The sequence below is a fragment of the Saccostrea echinata genome, unplaced genomic scaffold, assembly GCF_033153115.1.
Source record: "Saccostrea echinata isolate AGI-Se365-2 ecotype Australia unplaced genomic scaffold, CSIRO_AGI_Sech_v1 ptg000004l, whole genome shotgun sequence".
Classification (NCBI taxonomy): Eukaryota; Metazoa; Mollusca; class Bivalvia; order Ostreida; family Ostreidae; genus Saccostrea; species Saccostrea echinata.
Window position 1 is genome coordinate 4,852,109 of NW_026889753.1, and position 19,025 is coordinate 4,871,133.

General features: G+C 34.8%; 2 protein-coding genes across 2 annotated transcripts; one reads left to right on the plus strand and one right to left on the minus strand.

Moving 5' to 3' along the window:
- Positions 1-1,451: 1,451 nt before the first annotated feature.
- Positions 1,452-13,444, minus strand: LOC133179269 (transmembrane protease serine 9-like). Its single transcript, XM_061314057.1, has 14 exons — positions 13,384-13,444; positions 12,556-12,632; positions 12,124-12,275; positions 11,945-12,032; positions 11,259-11,439; positions 10,887-11,035; positions 10,559-10,707; positions 8,661-8,743; positions 3,786-3,856; positions 3,167-3,336; positions 2,761-2,851; positions 2,427-2,604; positions 1,674-1,819; positions 1,452-1,604 (listed from the first exon to the last, which is right to left on the minus strand). Exons 1-14 carry the CDS (start codon positions 13,421-13,423, stop codon positions 1,452-1,454), a joined length of 1,728 nt encoding a protein of 575 aa, XP_061170041.1. The 5' UTR covers positions 13,424-13,444.
- A 699-nt stretch (positions 13,445-14,143) lies between these two features.
- LOC133179270 (fibrinolytic enzyme, isozyme C-like) lies at positions 14,144-18,552 on the plus strand. Its single transcript, XM_061314058.1, has 7 exons — positions 14,144-14,177; positions 14,425-14,468; positions 14,644-14,822; positions 15,235-15,316; positions 16,455-16,632; positions 18,040-18,188; positions 18,389-18,552. The coding sequence occupies exons 1-7, from the start codon at positions 14,144-14,146 to the stop codon at positions 18,539-18,541; spliced, it is 819 nt and encodes a 272-aa protein (XP_061170042.1). The 3' UTR covers positions 18,542-18,552.
- Positions 18,553-19,025: the final 473 nt, after the last annotated feature.

A 19,025-nucleotide genomic window follows, 5' to 3' on the forward strand; every position in this document is an offset into this window, starting at 1 on the left:
TCCAGGCGGGGCAACCGCGAACAGGACGTTTTTTCAACCTAAGTGTAACTAAGAAAAACTCTTACGATATAAGCACTTGTACGGAAGCCGGTTGGTGCCAGGTAGAAAAAATATTTTATCTGGCGGCCGCCAGATAAGTTATCTGGCGGCCGAAAATTATTTGGCGGCCGCCAGATAACTTTCTGGCGGCCGCCAGATAATTATTTGGCGGCCGCCAGAAAGTTATCTGGCGGCCGCCAGATAAAATATTTTTCTACCTGGCACCTACCGGCTTCCGTACACTTGACATCCAAAAATTCCGTTAATTCAGGCATGTGATGGGACACAATTGTTCTGCAAAATGTGCAATTTTTACCCCATTCTGTACGTTCTATGAAATTTTATCGTATATTTTATAAGGAGTGTCTATACAATTAAGGGCTTGAAAATGACGTCAAAAAGGGGGAGTGTTTTTCCATCATTCTATAAAGTTTTGCCCCTGAAAAAATTGGTATAGACTTAGGGAAAGTTTAAACTGGTTACAGAGAAATAAAATGCATCCAGAGTACTTGTTATTAAATGCCGAAAGAGATTCTGAGAGATGAGCAGTTAATGTCGTTTTGTAGTCAAGGTGTGAAAAGTTAATCTCGTGAAAAAGTGACGTTGATCATATGTGTTTTATACTGAACTCCAACAAGCAAAATATGCTGGCATAATCAAGCGAGGATCTTTCCCTAAGTAAAGATTCATATACAATTTTATATGCATTGAAATCAGCTGTTCATGACATTGTTATGTCATATAAACAAGACAGGTTTTAGGTTTTTCTAAACTCCAGGGAATCTCATCAAGATAAGTGTTTTGAGACAGAAGGAGCAGGCATTGAGAAATAATGACGTTGTCGGACGTCATGAAACTAAAGAACGACAGCGCCGGGTGATCATATAATGCCTTTTTTATTTTATAATAATTTGGCAAATTGTCAACGCATCAAGCTAAAATTTTTCCACACTTCTTAAACTTTTGTTGTTTAATGTTCCTTACAAATTTTGTAAACATAAACTACATAGTATTAATTTTATCGCATCAGTCCACGAACTTTTTGATAACCCCTCGTGCTTCAGTCTACCTGGGAACATTTTGTTTTACATATGGAATTCTTTACAAAAGTTATATGACAGGAATTTTTTACTGCAACCCTCTCTTTTGTTAAAAGTATATGTATCTTATTTTTTCATTTCCAGCGACAATGTATTTTCTAATAATCATTGACATATGTTAAAATCATCATAACGCTTTTAGAGTGTTCAGGTTTAGTTTGATTGATCGATTGATTGATTGTCATTGTTTAACGCCGAGTCCGCATAATTTCAGCCATATTTCAGCGGTGGTTTAGTATGAAGCTACACAATTTGAGAAATTAAGGCTTGCAGTTAAATTCAAATTTTAATCAACAATGTAAGAAACAAGATTTAGATGTAGTTTGCCATCCAGTCCAAATACTTGGACACCCTGGTGTAAACACTCGGGTACGATCCATCGCACGTGCTAATGCCCCACGACGTCACTCCAGCCAACATATAATCACCATTCTTTTTGCAAACATAGGGACCACCACTGTCTCCCTAAAATGCATAAAAATAATCATGACGACGCCAATGCATACAAGATCACGCTGTAACTTCTATACTTACATTGCAGGCAGATTTGTTGGATTCGTATGGACAGATGTGGGAGTCAAAAATGGCGGCACCATTGACGTTTGACCAGAGGTTCGCACATTCAGTATTTGCGATATTTGTCATTTGGGCCTCCATAAGGATATCAGAGACAGATCCACCTAAAATTAAAAAAAAAAACGGGTTAGACATGACATCATTCATAAGCAAATACATGAAATTAAATCTTCAGTTGCTAAAAAAATTGAGTTAAATGAATGAAAAAGCGAAAGTATGACAGCAAAATAACAGTAGAATTTAGTTGGCTTCACCTAACTACAATATTTCAAATGTCTACAATATTGACTGTATTACTTCAACTACTTCGTTCTTACATAAATAATAGAAGCATTTCAATGAAAATGATAGTATTCGTACATTGACATTTACTTCTTATTTCTCCGTTTTCAAATGAAATTATTACTTGTACTGATATATTCAAACCTTTTATACTACATATATTTTCATTTATTAATATTAAATTTTATGGTAAAGTATCATAGTTATTCAAATGCATTTTACTCCAAAGTATCGAAATTTAAAAGCAGGGTATTGTAAACCAAGGTAGTAACAGTAAGCTATCGTAATTATATTTGTTTCCTTAAAATCTGTAAACCTTTCCATGATCCTGAAAATCTGTCCATTGACTACTGGGAAGACTGATTATGTCATTTAAAAAAAAAAGGTTAAAGTGTTATTACGCATACAAATATTCACATTCCAACATACCTCCTGAAGTTCTTCCCCAGCCTGTGATAAAGCAATCAGCAATGTAGGTGAAATCTTCATTAGCATTTGTAGGTAGATTGGCAAGCTGGATATCCCCGCCAACAGTGAAGGATGAAGAGAGTTCCAACAAGGCTATGTCGTTAGGGTAACCCCCACTGGAGGAAGAGTACTGGGGATGCTGTAATGAGGCTTTTCAAAATTACGTTTATATATTTAAAATTCTTAAAAATGAAAATAATTCTATGTATTTAAGGACTTTCGGTGGGTGCAGAAATGTTTCCTTCGACCAAATAATAAATAAGGTGATCTGCGCATGCGCGAGAAGAATTTGTACCATTATGACTCTGCTGATGGATCTGGTAGCACCATTTTCAGAAACTTTGTCGATTCCAGCTTCAATGCGCAAGTTTGAACGTGACATTCCACTGTAATTAACAGTACCGTACAGAATACATATTTCATTTCATTTTGATAATTTCAGTGACAATTTGTATTGTATTGAACTTTTACCATGCATAAGTCAAAGTTTTTAGGAAATTCCTAGGACTTGAAATCTCATATTGCAAAATTGTTTATATAGACTGTGGTATTCAAAAGAAGATAATTCCATATTTAAAAAAATAAACTCCATTCTTTAAAAAACCGAATTGTTATTTTCGAATCAATTTTCAAAACAATAGCAAATAATGCGTACAAAAATGAGAATAAAAAACAAAACAAATGGGAGTCATCATGCATACTCGACACAGTGGGCAGCGGTCAGAACCCAGTTTGGTCTGATGAGGGATCCTCCACAAATGTGAGAGAACTGCATGAACGAGAACTGACGGTACTGGAGGGACACCTGCCACGGCCACTCCCCGGGGGAAGCCTCCTGTCCGTTTACAATACGATGGAGGTCGTCCGGAAACTAAAATGTGAGCATGTAAATATCATTGCTACTGCTTTGAAGATTCTATTAATGTTTACAATGTCAATCGAAAAATAGCACAAAGTTTTATTATTTGTATGTGTACCATTACTCCTTCAGCGAAACATGAATAAAGAAATCCTACCATGTGTGAGTTTATTGATATGTTACACTCATAGAGAAAGAGGAGATGACAATGTTGAAAAATTTGATAAATTGAGAATTTAGAGTTGTAATCCAAAACTAAAATACTCTGTATAATTAAATAATGAACACTTATTATGTTCCTTTTACTTTTTGGGGGATGAATAAAAAAATATTGAATTGATGAGAATATATACTGTTAGTTTAAAACGATGCTGTTTGGACTATTTCAAAATAAATAAAAAAATAATAAAAATGATTTGAATTTATATCAAAATTTTGAAAAGGTACATAAATATACTAACTTCTGGTTTCAAAGCCATGCCACGAAGTATTTCTTTTGCAGGCTGGTAAATGGTTGGCTTTGTAGCCGCGCCTAGAATAGAAAAAAAATCTCTGAGCACTTTTCATTTATCTAAAGATATCTAAGCATATGAGGAAAAAAGATATTTATTTATTTTTCTTTCTTTTTCATAGTAAATATTATTTTTGAGCTGTAAGTTGAATTCGTGCAATTTTCTCTCTTTGCAAGCAAAATTATCACTTATAATTAATTTCAAATAGGAAATATCTTAACGTTACAATTTAGAAAAGAACAACGTGATCTTGAATACTTACAGACTAGGCCTAAGACTACAACGAGAACAAGTACCTTCATCTTGTAGATGCCTTGTCGTCCTGTAAATGACTGGTCAAGCATTTATATACTATTTTACCCCCGAACATATGATGTGTTTCACAACTTAATGGTCATCTTAAGGAGCCCATATATAGTATTTAACGGTCCTCAATGGTCATGAAAAATAGCCACATCTCTCTCTCTCCCTCTCTCTCTCTCTCTCTTTCTCCCTCTATCTTTCTCTCTCTCATGATCATTAATTACGTGTAAAATACAAGTACATGTAGGTGTATTGTGTTACAGCAATATATTGCATGTTTGTGTATCCATACAATTAATTGATTGATTTTTTTTTTTATATTCAGTAATAACTTTTATTTTCCTTTTCAAGAATAAAAAACCTTAAAGGTCGGAGTCAAAAGCAATGATCAAAATGACAAATAATGCAACTTATAAACCAATGATGGAGATTTAAATTGAGTTATAAATTCTTATCTTTTTAAATATCGAGAACCAATTCATTTGATGACCCCCAATAAATGTTACAACACTTGTACATATTCAAAATGGACACGACTAACTCGTGTAAAGTGTAAAATAAAATCATAAAAATAATATTCAAAAAATTAATGGTTAGATTTTGTTGATGAGGGGATTAACGGTACGGCTGAGACATTTCAGGAAAAAATACATACCTGTAACCTGCGTAAGCGGAATATGTATTTTTTCTGCAATGGTTGCAATCTTTAATCCCTTTATTAACAAAGGGAAAAAAAAAGAATTTTGCTGTGTATATTTATACTTTATCTGAAGTAAGTATTCTTATCAACGTTCTAAAATGCAGTTCACTTTGAATTGCAAATTGCGTTCCAAAATCTGATGACCAGTATCAAATGGGTGAAAGTATGTAAAATATCATATCATTGGTCAGTATCTTACTTTGATAAAGGTGTCCACTTCTTACAAGAATACTTCATACGGATGGCTTTAAAGAATGTTTATAACTAGTTAAAAATTAATCGATAGATTAACGGCAATCGCTTTCCTAAGAAATAAAGGGGAATATTTAAATGTCCTGCTCTGTTTTGATTTAGCTGAGATATTTATCAATTGTAAGTTTAAATCGTTGCTGATCTTTTTATCTACAATTATTCAAACCAAAACTAAAATTCTTTTACAACAACACAATCAAAATGATTGGAGAAACTTTCAAGCCAAAAAGGCAACCAGACGTGGACATATTACATGTACATGTAAGAATGTCATTAAATTATTACACGTATTATAATTAATGGGTATTCATTTATTAATTACGAAATGCTTAGGGGTACTTGTTGCTAGAGCTCTCGAGCGCTATCAACTACGTTAGTCTTTTTTACTGGAATACGCATGCTCGACTAAACAGTAGGATATTCTGAAAATACAACTGTAGATAAACTGTACTATGTCAATTTCGTTTTATTATCTGAAAATACATGTGATCTTAAGTTTTGTGTTTTATTGTTTAACCAGTACATAATTGTGCAAAAAGTATCAGTAACTAAAGTCTTAAAAGATACATATAAGCTTGTGCACCAAGTTATATTGGTATAACTGTGTAGGTAGAGTAGCATTTTGAAGAATTGTTTACAGACAGATGACGGCCACCTTACTATTGCATAAGCTCTTCTGGTCTCTGACCAACAGAGCTAAAAATAGAATATGAAAATATGGGATCTCACGAAGTTTAAATCTTAATAAAATCCCCCTCTTAGCTTCAAGTCATTTATTTTCAAATTCTCACCATTAATCCAGGGTGACATTTCAGTTCTGTTTTTCCCCATTGAATTAATAGCAGAAAAAAAGCATGTTAAGTTGTAAAAATTTTCGATTTATTGTGAAAATGCAAATCACGTGTACTATACTAAATACAAAAAATATTGGCATGGAGACTTACAGGCACCAGTGGAAGTTTTTTGACTTCTTGACAAGAATTAAATGAAAATTATGAAAGTATTACACAACAGTCGTCTCCCAGCCAAAAAAACTCACGAAAATACATAAGCGATATTTATGGTATGTCACTCGTCAGCTGTATAGAAAAGTTCAGTCAGAACCTTTGAGTTCAAAACTATTTATTACAATTCAATTTTTATAGCATATTTAAATTAAACAATGCAAATTATTCAACATTCAATGAAAAAACTGCTCAGAAATTCATAAAGAAGCAAGATTTATGAGGGACTATTTTTTGTGGTGGAAGGATATTTAATAGAAAAGTCTTAAAATCTCCACATTTGTTAAATTTAACGTCTTGTAAGTTTAGCCCCACATATTTTTACATAGAGAATATTTTCCGTTATAATATGCTATGAATATTAAATATAGGTCTCAATTTAATATATTTTTAGAATAAATTTTACACATTCACCCAACAGACTTTGCCAAGAAATAAAGATATATTAAAGAAGTCAAGATAAAATTTACACCGTTTTTTGCCTGAAAATCGCAAATTTTGACCAATATCTCAAAATTTACATCACTGGCCCCAACTTTTTCTTTCATTATCTTAAAAAGCACGATACTTCCAACCGATCAGCACTTAAGTCATAAAAAGTTTGATACAAGAGAATATTTTATTGCCTATTTAGATATTTTATACCCAAAATACGATACTTTTTTAGTGCAAAAAGGTCACACAATAATTTATGCGCAGTTATTTGCATGATTTGCTCAATGATAAATATCATTCAAACTATTTTACGTAAAATAAGATTATATTTATTGCAAAAATTAACTCTGATAAAATATGACAAAGATTAAAGTGATTGTCCACAAGATTACAATTTAAGTGCAAAAAGGTCAACTTAATTGTACCCTATCTCGGTAGGATGCACACTGAACCCCCCCCCCCCAATTTTCTTTGCGATTTTGAGTCATGCTATACGAGTACTTATCTAAAATATACCTCTCAAAAAGTCCTTGATATAACTAATTTCACGAGTGACATATTTTCAGTTTTGTGTGAGTTATTGGTGTGTAAATCACACAGACTTGTCACGTAGGCATATTTCATGCGCGCTTCATGTAAAATATTCCTTCGTGCAAGTCTGTGTGATTTACACACCAATAATTCACACTAAACTGAAAAACATTCTTTATTTTTACATTTTACAAGTTTAAAGACACCAATAATATACTCAATATTTGAATTTCTTGCTGCCCTACATCGTTACATTTTTATTTACGTCTCTGTAGTCTCATTGTGACGTCACTTTAGCGCGAGTTTCACCGTGTATATTTCTACGCGTGAGTATACACAAAAATTACTTTCAAATCAGTTTCACTGTTGGCTTAGTAGAATATCACAGCAAATGTAAATATAATACATTAACCTTCATTGGAATCAATAGTGACCCATACATCTAGTAAAAGTCCACTTCTCATTTATTGTAAATGACGAAAATGTTAGTTAAAAAATCCTAATTCAGAAAAATGGCTGGGAGACTTTCACGCAAAAGGCAACCAGAAGAGGACAGAACATGTAAAAAGGCCCATAAAACTATAACATGTATTATAATAAAAGTGGAACAAGTGCCAGATTAACCAGGTTATGCTGAAACCAGTTAAGTATTTTCGCACTTACTTTCCATGTGTAGGGGTGAGCGTCTATACACATTGCAAGTAAAACCCTTTAAAAACAGGATTAAAACATGCTTTTGTTCAGTGAGTGACAAAGCTGGATAGCTGGGACTTAAAGCTGTCCAGTGTCTTGGCCTCCACTATCTCCCCTGGAAGCGGGTTCCAAATCCTTATCGCTTAGGGGAAAACGAAGAGTGGTACATTGTGGTCCTTGTGTGTGGAGTTTCCAGTGGCAAATCTTGCTACTCTCCGTTGTACTGCCTCAAGCTAATTGATGTTGTATTTAGATGCTGGGCTCCAAACGCTAGCGGCGTACTCCCGAGTTGGTCTCACTAGTGCCTTGATGGTTTTTGGGCATCGACTGATGTTTCTTCCGAAGAAAGCCAGGGTTGAATTAATTTAGCTTTCTTTGTGATTTTATCTACATGTGCATCCCAGCTAAAATATTCTGTAATGTCACTCCAAGGTACTTTACAGAGTCAACGGTGTTGAGGACTTGGCCCTGGATAGAATAACTGGCTAGTAGTGAAGATCTTCTATTGGTTACCTCATATTTGTCCGAGTTAAACCTCATTAGCCAACGGTCCTCTTAATGCTGTAGATGGTTCAAGTCTTTCTGTAGCATTTCTTTGTTCTTTTTTTACTTATTCTTCGATACAGAAAGCAGTCGTCTGCGAAAAGTCTGCTTGTTGATGTCACTGTTGAGAGCGTGTCGTTTATGAGGACTATGAACAATAATGGGCCAAGACAGCTCCTTGTGGGACGCCTGAAGAGACTGATGTTGCAGATGATTACTTGCCATCAGTTCCAGCACACGAGTGCGATTGAGAAAGCTTGTGATCCAGTCATGCGTTTTGTTTCTAATGCCATAATGGTTAAGTTTCAACAGAAGCCGTTGGTGCGGAACCTTTTCTAAGGCCTTGGAAAAATCCAAAAGTACAGTCTACTTGTTCCCCTATATCCAAACTCCTAGCTAAGTCACTGATGGATAAAATGAGCTGGGTTTCTATGGAACGACGTTTCCTGAAACCATGTTAAGAATCCGTCAGTATATTATTCCTATCGAGGTGTCCAATCACATGGCTGTGGACGATATGTTCCATGACTTTACTGCAAACGGAGGTAAGGGAGACAGGTCTGTAGTTGACTGGTTCACTTCGGTCCCCTTTCTTAATCAGTGATGTAATATGTGCTGATTTCCGGTCCTGGGGAACCTTGCCCTAGTCCAGAGATATTTGAAAAGGTAGGGTTTAAGCTGGTGATATCTGGGTTGCAGTTTCCTTAAGCAGTTTGGCAGATACCTCATCTGGGTCTGTAGCCTTATGGGGATTCAAACTCTGGACTAATTTTTTAACCCCACGTTGGTAGATAGTGATGCTGGGTATGGTTGGGTGAGGGCTTGATCCCATATTTGGCAGTTGTTCAGCAGGATTCTCCGACGTAAAGAAAGATGTAAATTGGTAGGTAAGGATATCGGCTTTCGTCTGTATGTCACTGTACACAATGTAGTTCCTCTTGAGTGGAGCCACACCTGATGCATCAGTCCGTTTGCTTTTTTATGAAGCTCCATAGGCGCTTTGGTTATGTTGTTCTCCATGACTATGTCATTAACATACCGGTTATAGCTCTCCTTACACTGAACATGAACTGCATTCTTCAGTTTTTGTGGGCGGTTTGGTGTTTTGTTGAATGTGTTTGTCTGTACTTTTTGAAGGTAGGTTTTTTTTTCTCCTCGATAGACGATTTAGATCACGTGTAATCCAGGGCTGGTTAAAACACTGTGAAGTTATCTTCGAGGGTACACATCTTTCCATCACACCAAGACATCCGTCTTTGAATGACTTCCATATATCGTCTATTGACTGAGATTTGTTGCAGTTGGCAGTGAAGACATCTCTGAATGAGGACATGCTTTCCTGTAAGATTCCATAATCAACCTTGGTCCAGAGATAGATCTTGCGACTCTGAAGTCTGATATGTATGTTAGTATCAATGCGTTGTCAGCGGAAGGCTAGTTTTTCCTGATTTGTTCTCTCAATCACAATAATGCATAGCTTAACTCACACTAATCAATGTGATTGGTAGTGTAAATACATTAATTTAAAAATTAGATAGTCAATAGATGCTTCATTGTTTTTAAATATACAATTAAAGTATACCATTCCAGGGCCAAGAGTCTGCAAGACTTCAGGCGAAGGTTGCTCTTGGGGAACTGGAGTCTTGCTGACTCCTGCAATAAAATATACTGATACAAAAAAATGATGGACCAGTTAACTCGTGATGCAAGCAAGCAGTGCAGGTAAGGTGCGCAATGGAAGTTTGGGTGGCATTGACCTTGCCTCGGGAAATACACATATAGGCTCTTGGTGAACTGAATTCTTGCTGTCTCCATCAATGATATAATTTAACTGTGGACGGAATTGTTGCAACAGTACAACAAAAAATTTTGCTGAATAATTAAGACATTACATGAACATGTTATGTAAGTGAAATTAATAATGATCAAGTAAGAACTAAGCAGTACAGTTATTACAGTAATTATGGTATTTTTCTTCTCTTTAAGAATTAGGAGTTACATTGGTAATCTTTTCAAGCTATGATTGCAAAATAGTATACTCTTTGTGGTGTCCACAGGTGCCATTCAAACTATATTTTGAGGTTCTTGTGAGTTCAACACAGACCAGTCATTTTAAATAGTTTTCACCTAGAAGTCTCGATGATGACATAAATCTGTAAGACCTCAGTGTTAGTATAAGTACACCTGCATCTGTCTAAACAAACACTGAAAATGTTTCATGCTTTTTTATTTTGTCTGCAAAGTGACTCCGACAAGTTTACAAATAGTTAGAGATCCAGCTGCGGTAACTAGACACCCGGGTATACACACTAGGATAGCTACCCGAACACGTGCTGATTCCCCATGACGTCACTCCGGCAAGTCTCCATTCTCCGTTCTTCTCGCACACATAAGGTCCACCACTGTCACCCTGCACAAGTATTTTAAAAATCATCTTAAAGAGAGTTAATGCTTAAGTATTTCTACTTTATTTTTTTTTTCTCTCATTGGCTTCACTATTGCAGATTAAGTACAAAATTAATTATGATTTTTGAAAAAAAATAATAAACTGTTTAGTTTTAAATATCTCACAATTTGTTAATTACTTACACTGCAAGCTGATTTCCCCTCTTCATACAGACAGATGTGGCTATTGAAAATGCTGGCTCCGTTGATTCCACTCCATCTATTTGCACATTCGGTATTTCCGATGTTTCTAATCTGTGCTTCCATCAGAGAATTAGATGTTGATCCAGATGCTGGAATTTTAAAGGAATAGTCTTCAAGTCTATTCTTAAGTCTTAATCTTTTCTAACATGTGTCTTACCAATAAATATTGTTAAGTAAAGGCAGATTATCATTTATTTATTACGTTTTGAATGCTATTTCATTTTGATTTTCAGTAAAGGAAAATTTATATACATTCCTTTAGAAAGGGTTTCAATGTAAGTTTAATGAATTCAATACAAGTCAAAATCTTACTTCCGACATTAGTTCGGCCCCAGCCGGTCATCCAACAGTTTTGAGGCTCGCTAAGGAAGTCCTCATTGCTTGAGGGCAGGGTCGCTAAGGCGATATTGGAACCAAGAGGAAAAGCTGAACTCAGCTCCAGAACCGCAATGTCATTCGGGTAACCGGCACTCGATCCACTGTATTGAGGATGCTGAAATGTGAGGACAGATTGTTGTACTAGCATCAGCTTACTTTTTAACTCTTTTAAACTTCCAAATCGAAGTTTCATATATATACATGTATAGCTGCAGAACTGTAATGTTATGGTTTTACATTATGTAATTTTTTATCTGTTATGGTCAAAGACAAAAAATTAAAACCAAATCAGCATTAACGCTACAGTTATGCAGCTTATGCGTGCACTATATGTATTTGAACTTGACAACTAAATTACAGGTGTACAAGTATTTCCAGCTTCTGTTGAAGCGAGCTGTCAGTATATTTTTAGCGTGCTTGAACATGAATAAAGATGTCAATGCCTTCTTTCGGCTTTTACTGAGACTGTGAATATTATTTCTTTTGGCTATGACTGAGATTGTGAATATTATTTCTTTTGGCTATGACTGAGACTGTGAATATTATTTCTTTTGGCTATTACTGAGACTGTGAATATTATTTCTTTTGGCTATGACTGAGACTGTGAATATTATTCTCACCAAGTTGACTCTTGACACGGTTCTTCTTTCTCCGTTTTCACTGACTCGTGTGATACCAGCCTCCACTACGTATGTTGTCGGTCTGTTGCTACATTACGAAAAAAGGACAGTTGTAATACTGTTAAGATTTCTAATGAAAGAATAGAAAATAAGTTTTGAAACGAGTGGAAGTATGAAACCTGTATGCTTCGACACAGTGGGCAGCCGTTAAGACTCGGTTGGCAGAAATCAAGGATCCGCCACAGATGTGAGAGGTCCCGATCTGAAGAGACACCTGCCATGGCCACTCCCCCGTACTGGCGGTCTGACCACCGACAATGCGCGTTTCTTGCTGTTAAGTAAAGAATTCAAATTAAGCCATGGATTCGTTTATGTACATGTATTAAAAGCCGTTGAATTCCACAGATCAGTAAGCTATTAAATATTAATTATTAAATACTAGTAGCTTGTTAGTTAGTTTTTGAATTTTTTTTTTTCAAGTTTACCCCTAGACTAATCTACATTAGGTTTAGGACAGTAGTAATGGTCATCAAGATTAAATCAGCAAAATAATGCTAGTTTTATCACAAATGATATCATAATTTATTTACTATTTTTTATCATAAAGTTACCTCGTCCATTGGGTGTGAAATTCGGTTCAGTGACCCTAGGATCTCCCTTGCTGGTTGTCTGATCATTGGTACAGCAACTTTGACAATGATATGAATAAAATCATAAAATATTCTTAATTTATTACAAGTATTACTTTAAAGTTGAACTGTCTTATCCATTTTTATGATTTTATATTTGAATGTTTTCTTTGTCTTGTAATAGTTTGAGTTCTCTCATAAAGTTTCTTCATTTTTGGTGGAGAAGTTTGTCCCTGTGTTGTAAGGCGACACCCCCCCCCCTTGCTAGTGAGGCTCCCCCCGGAAGTCTCGCTGCAGAGTGAGGTGGAATTAGGAGTAAAGTAAGTTCCCCCTCCCCGAGAACTGTGGCTCTAAAGTGAGACTTCCCTGGATGTTCTCCAGCTGTAGATCCAGTTTTCCGCAAGAGGTAACTAAAGTCTTACTCTAGAGCATGATATCCGGGGGAAGTCTTACTCAAGAGCATTGCGTCCGGGGAAAGTCTAACTCTTCATAAGTGTGAAGTTTCACTCTACATAATTTATCTTAAAAAATAAAATGTAAAAGTTGTTACTGACTCTATACGCGTCGGGACCCCCACCCCCATTTTTATTTGCCAAGATAGACCTAATATAGGCATTGAAAATTGGGGCTTATAGTCCTTCAAACGTTTTTTTTTTCTGTTGTTGGTTTAACCCCCCCCTTTTTTTTATTTGCTTCCGACGTCTATGGACTGTTACAATACATGAAGATTTTTTTTCTAGTTTTTATATTGCTTTACAACATGACATTGCTATTTGATAAAGTTTTGCTAAGATTTAAAAATAAGATTACCCGACAACCCAAAGAGGCAAAGTAACACTGCAACCTTCATCTTCAGAACGGCGTGGTCTTGTGTGGTGAGGATACTGATGAGCTTCGGTGTACCAGATTATATATATCCCCAGCATTCTTTATCGTGTTAGTGATTTACACGATTTCTTAAAATAAAAGTTATAAATTAAGGTACTTGAAGACAATTTCTCCTACATTGCGTCTTCAGTATTGAAAAATTTACGACTCGTTATTTATAGCATTTAAATATCGAAAATTAAAAATTAACTAGACAAGTTCTTATTATTTTGAGATTTTTAAAGATAAATTATTTGGGGGAAGGAGGAGGGTTAAAAATCGAAAAGTATTTCAACGGTAGAATCTAAATTTTTGTAAATGGATTTAATTACACAAAATACATAGTTATTACGAAATTAAAATAACAACAATTCAAGTTTTGTGTAAGCTATTCTTCTTACATTTACATGCAATTTTCTTGACCATAACATACTTTTAATTTTTTTCTTAGAGTGTCCCATTTTAAATCAGTATTATTTCTTAATAGGTACAACATTTAAGTGAATTATCGATTTAAATTGAATCTCCTTGACACAGTTCATGTTGAGAATTGCGTGAGAAACACCGCCTGAACGTCGTGGATACTCACTTTTACCTTTCTTAAAATATCACTAAGAATCTTTTTATGATATGTCTAATACAAAACTGAATAATTTATTAACTGAGGGAAGTCCTTGTTTGGTTTGGAACCACACCGGCCATGATGTGGATATTTTTGGCTTCCGTTTTTCTTTTTTGTAAGTTTGATACTTTAAATCATTCTTATCAATTCCATAATAAAGTACTCAAATATAATTAAAATGTAAATGTTTTATTATAATACCTTATTTCATATTTTGTTTTTTTTTCTTTTCTTAAACGCACAGTTACATGCTTAGGCTTAGTACTCCTAAGTTAAAATCATGAAATCATGATAAAATGCATTTTTTTCTCTGTGTAGTAGCACCATGTAATATATATCATAAATCAGAATAATATTTTCAGTTGTCCATCTTTCCACCATTGAATGCAGGCCGAACAAAGAAGAGGTAGTTGTAAAAATGTTTTAAGAATTGTCTAAATGATCCCTCCGACTTTATTGAAAGGAATTTGTATTTTTTACCCGTGGACTGCTTGTTTTAATTTTGGTGTGAATGGTTCTCTGAACTTTTGAATAACAAATCACTTAAGTTTAAGGCATGTCTTGAAAAATATCTTTTAAAGTATTTCTTGGAGACTTCCGGTTCCCGTGTGGTGGGTGGACAAACAGCTGACGCTGGAGAATGGCCGTGGCAGGTGTCTCTACAGTTCTACTACGGGGATTCCTGGAGACACATCTGTGGAGGCACCCTGATCCGGCAGAATGTGGTACTCACTGCAGCACAGTGTGTATCTGGTCTAAGGTAAGGGTTTTTTAATATTACCTATGCACAATTTATTTCGTTGATATCATTATTTATTAATGAAATTTATACATGTATATCGTGTATTATGTTTGAAACTACAATTATGGAAGTTATACTTCAATGCCTAATTTAGGCAGACGATCACATAGGTTTTGAAGCAATTTAATTCCAAATGTTTGTCATCATTGGCTTACATTTCTTTGTAATTTCATACTCCCGAAATATGACTTTCTGGGTTTTTTTTTTTTAAATAATAGATCTACATGTATTTCGATCTGGGTGTTTAAGACCGTGAATTCAACTTATTTGTATTTATCATTCTGATTTCTTTAAAATTGGTGGCTTCAATTTATTTGCATTTACAAAGTCACACAATATTTACCCCTTATTTATACCAGCCTCTTTTTAGCGTGTCGTCTCTAAGAGTAGCGGCTGGAATGTCCAAAATTTCAGAAGGTGGGATGACCTCGGGGATTTCTAAAGCTACTGTGGTGAGTAATCAAGCCTATCATTCATTGTATATCAAGTCTGTAAATACTCGTACAAGATTTTCTTGGAATCATGAATGAATTCTTCATCATAAAAAATCTGTAAATAGCAGGAATATGCCGGTAAAATTAGATAATAGGATACAATGTATATACATGTATATTTATGTTTAAGAGTAAGCACGATATATGCTTCTAAAAGTGGAAACTAGGGAATTCAATAAAAGTTTTTATTTTAAAGGGAAATAAATCATCCGTCCTTGAGTTGCATGGTAAGCTGATGAAAAGTGATCGACTGTGTTTGCACGAATAGTTCGTTTTCAAACTACAAAGTATTTAATGTTGAAAGAAGCCTGGTATCTCACATCACTAATCTATCCTTTCAGTTTTTAGCCCAAAATGTAAATTGTGCGTGAGGACATTTCTGCGATTCATCTCTCTAATTTCTTTGTATATAAGTAAAAATATAATAATTTAAGGTAGTCCGATCCTCAGGTTATGGAAATCAGCAGTTGAGTAATTAAAAATGTTCACAAAAAATATCTCTGAATTCACAAAATAATTGGTATATACCCATGGTAACTCTTTAAAGTTCATCATTGAAGTTAATCATATAAAGGGAAAATTACCAAATCTCAGAATTTTTTTTCAGGAAATACAAATAAAAGGACTAGATATGTATTTTCTAATTTAAAATTGATCAACAAATATATTTTAGAATAAATTAGAATAGCTATGCAGACATTCGGAGAAAATTGCATGTTTTTATACACAAACGGTACTTTAGTTCTTCTATTTGCTTTGATTGTTACATAATACATGCTGTAAAAAGCTCGTTCTATCATTGCAAAACATCACAGAACATAATTTCATCTTACAATAATAAGTGATGGTATCTAAGGCTTGATTACAAGAAATTGAATCTCTCTAAAAACATTTTACAATGCTTTTCTAAGACTTCAAAAAACCTTTTATGATATTGGAATGCATTAAAAGAAAATTGTTGCACGAAAAGATATCAATTTCAGGCTTCCTTTAGAGACTTTTTGAATTAAATAATGATTTTAAGAGTAACTGTTATCCTTCCTGGCTGAGGAAAAAAGACTCAGTATCCCACAAGTTGACGAAAAATATTTTTTAGCATCCCCAGTTTGCTGGCAGTTCACCAGGATTACCTAACGATATAGCCCTAGTGGAGCTACAGACACCATTTCTCGTGGGCGGATCCATTCAGCTCGCCACTTTACCGTCCAGTAAGACGGAGGATTTCTCTAACATCGCAGACTGCTGGATGACAGGATGGGGGAAAACAGCTGGGAGTAAGACTTCAAATATTTACCATCCATAATGGTATTTATCTAAAAGTTGTCTTGCAGTTGAAAAGAGGGCTTAATGTCAGAATGAATGAAAATATACTGTATTATCTTTTATTTAAAAAAAATAAATCTAAAGGAATTTGTTTCAATAATGAGTGGAGTAGATTTTTAAAAAATAACACGAAAAAATTGTCTGCATAGGTGTCACTTTCCTTTATTCTCAGAAACAAATATTATACATGTACCTTTATTGCATGATCGTGAGGGAGATAATTTATGAAGAATTATTCAGCCAAGAAATACATACCCCGATCGAGGGCCTCATCCCACTGGAATATGATTGGGGGGGGGGGGGGGGACTGAATAAATCTTCATATTTTCCAAACTTTTATTACTCCGAATCACGTCTATCTTCCAAGGTCAAAGGTTTTTGATCTACTGCGCTCCATATAAACCCTTGGCCGAATAGACTGAGCTTGACGGGGTTAGAAATGCGCTCTCTGATTGGTCTCATAAAAGATTGCAGGAGCCAATCAAAAACATTGTTTTATCTAACCTGAAACTAAATCGTTAACAGAAAAAAACACCAGTTTTAGTCCCAACGAAATGTCTGCACATTAGATAACTACGTTGCAGCTTGTCTCAGCTTTGGAGTTGAAATTATGCTGAATTTATTACCGACTTGTAATATTGTCTTGCATTATCTATTTAATTCGCTCACTCTGATTGGTCAATAGCAGAGGTCAATGGAGTTCAAAATGTGTAATACCTATCTTAAAGTTTCAAATTTGGTACTGTCTTATTCTCTTCCAATTAAATAAAATATCTGAAAAGCATTTCTGCAAATTTTCTGATTTTCTAAATCTTCTTAAGAGTCCTTTTGTCGGATGTTTACTTCTTACTGGTATTGTGGAACCGACTAATGGCAGACTTGCGTGCTGTCTGCTAGGAATTCTAGGCGAATTGAAACTTTGAAACGCGAGAGTACTTCAAAAGGAGATTTTTTCCCAGGGATATACGTTTTTTATTTAAATCTCTCAGTCACGTGAATGTCGAGACCAATCACATGTCGCAGCATCTAAACCGTTGTTGACAGTCTATAACCAATAGTAAGAAACTTTAAATTAAAACTGACATTTAAAACTAAAACTGAAATAATAAAATAGTGCAAATTTATCCGTATTTCATTTAAATGGATTATTGATTCTTTGTTTGCATATTAAACAGATTTGCCATCAGAGAAAATTTTCTTGAAGAGTTTTATGAATGCAATAAAGGCAAAGTTGGACTGAATTTACTGAAGAAATACCCTCGAGAACACATTGCACTTTGATGTAATATCCTCCAGAAAATATAATTACACTTTGATATACATGTAGCACCCTCTAGAACTCTTTTCTGATCTTTTAGGTGATCCCAGTAATTCCGACGCTTTGATGGAGGCCCAGGTGACAAACATAAGGAACACCCAGTGCGTGAACCAGTGGACCGGTATAAATGGCGTCACCATTCTGGACTCCCACCTCTGTACCTTTGAATTGGGGAAATCTTCTTGTAGTGTAAGTTTTTATTATTTTTTTTTTCTATCAATTTCTGAACTATAAATGTCACAATACAACGTCATGAAATCTGTTGCCCATGCCAGCAGATTTCTTCTGGGATGCCATTAAACTTCAGGCACATTGCGTTATAGTTTTAAATAAATTATTAATCTGTGCGTGTGTCTTGTCACTGAATTAACTTTCTACTTAATCCACAGGGCGACATTGGTGGTCCGTATGTCTGTATGAAGGACGGGGTTTTTAAGCTGGCAGGAATCATGTCTTGGGGAATCAACACTTGTAATGGCGAGTATCCCAGCGTGTGTGTTCGAGTGTCTCATTTTCTGGACTGGATATCCATTTCCATTTGAAAATATTTAAAATATTTGGAAAAATTGTAAAATAATTTAAGTAATAAACAAAGTCTAATTCATGACTATACTTTGTTTTGCAGTTCATCTGTTCTGATCGACACTTTTCCTTAAACAAAAACAAAACTAGAAACTTTGGCTATTGCAAGCACAAATGTTCTATTTCTATTGCAACGGGGGCCGTTTTAAATGTTGCAAGCACAACTATTATCGCTGTCATATTACGATTATCCTCGCCAAACTCCTGCGAAGAAAACCAGGTGGAACAGTAACATTTTCCGTGGTGACATAAGAACAAAATAAACACAAAAAGCCATACCATTAAATTTTATTTGTAATTTTTATCGCAGGTAAAAACGATAAGAAAAAAATTTAGTAGAAAATATTGTCTTCTTTACAACTTTTAAAACAGTCTAAAAACAATGTTATAACAAAATTTAATCAACGCATTGACATGACAGCAATAAAATTTCCATCGTTTGTG

Bases quoted from the DNA above. Each gene is read 5' to 3' on its own strand.
- LOC133179270 (XM_061314058.1), top strand. From the start codon at position 14,144: ATGTGGATATTTTTGGCTTCCGTTTTTCTTTTTT. The intron at 14,178-14,424 runs GTAAGTTTGATA...TAATATTTTCAG, and splicing joins GGCTTCCGTTTTTCTTTTTT to TTGTCCATCTTTCCACCATT. The intron at 18,189-18,388 runs GTAAGTTTTTAT...CTTAATCCACAG, and splicing joins TGGGGAAATCTTCTTGTAGT to GGCGACATTGGTGGTCCGTA.
- LOC133179269 (XM_061314057.1), bottom strand. From the start codon at position 13,423: ATGAAGGTTGCAGTGTTACTTTGCCTCTTTGGGTTGTCGG. The intron at 10,708-10,886 runs GTAAGTAATTAA...ATACTTGTGCAG, and splicing joins AGGGGAAATCAGCTTGCAGT to GGTGACAGTGGTGGACCTTA. The intron at 2,605-2,760 runs GTACAAATTCTT...GCCTCATTACAG, and splicing joins CCATCAGCAGAGTCATAATG to CATCCCCAGTACTCTTCCTC.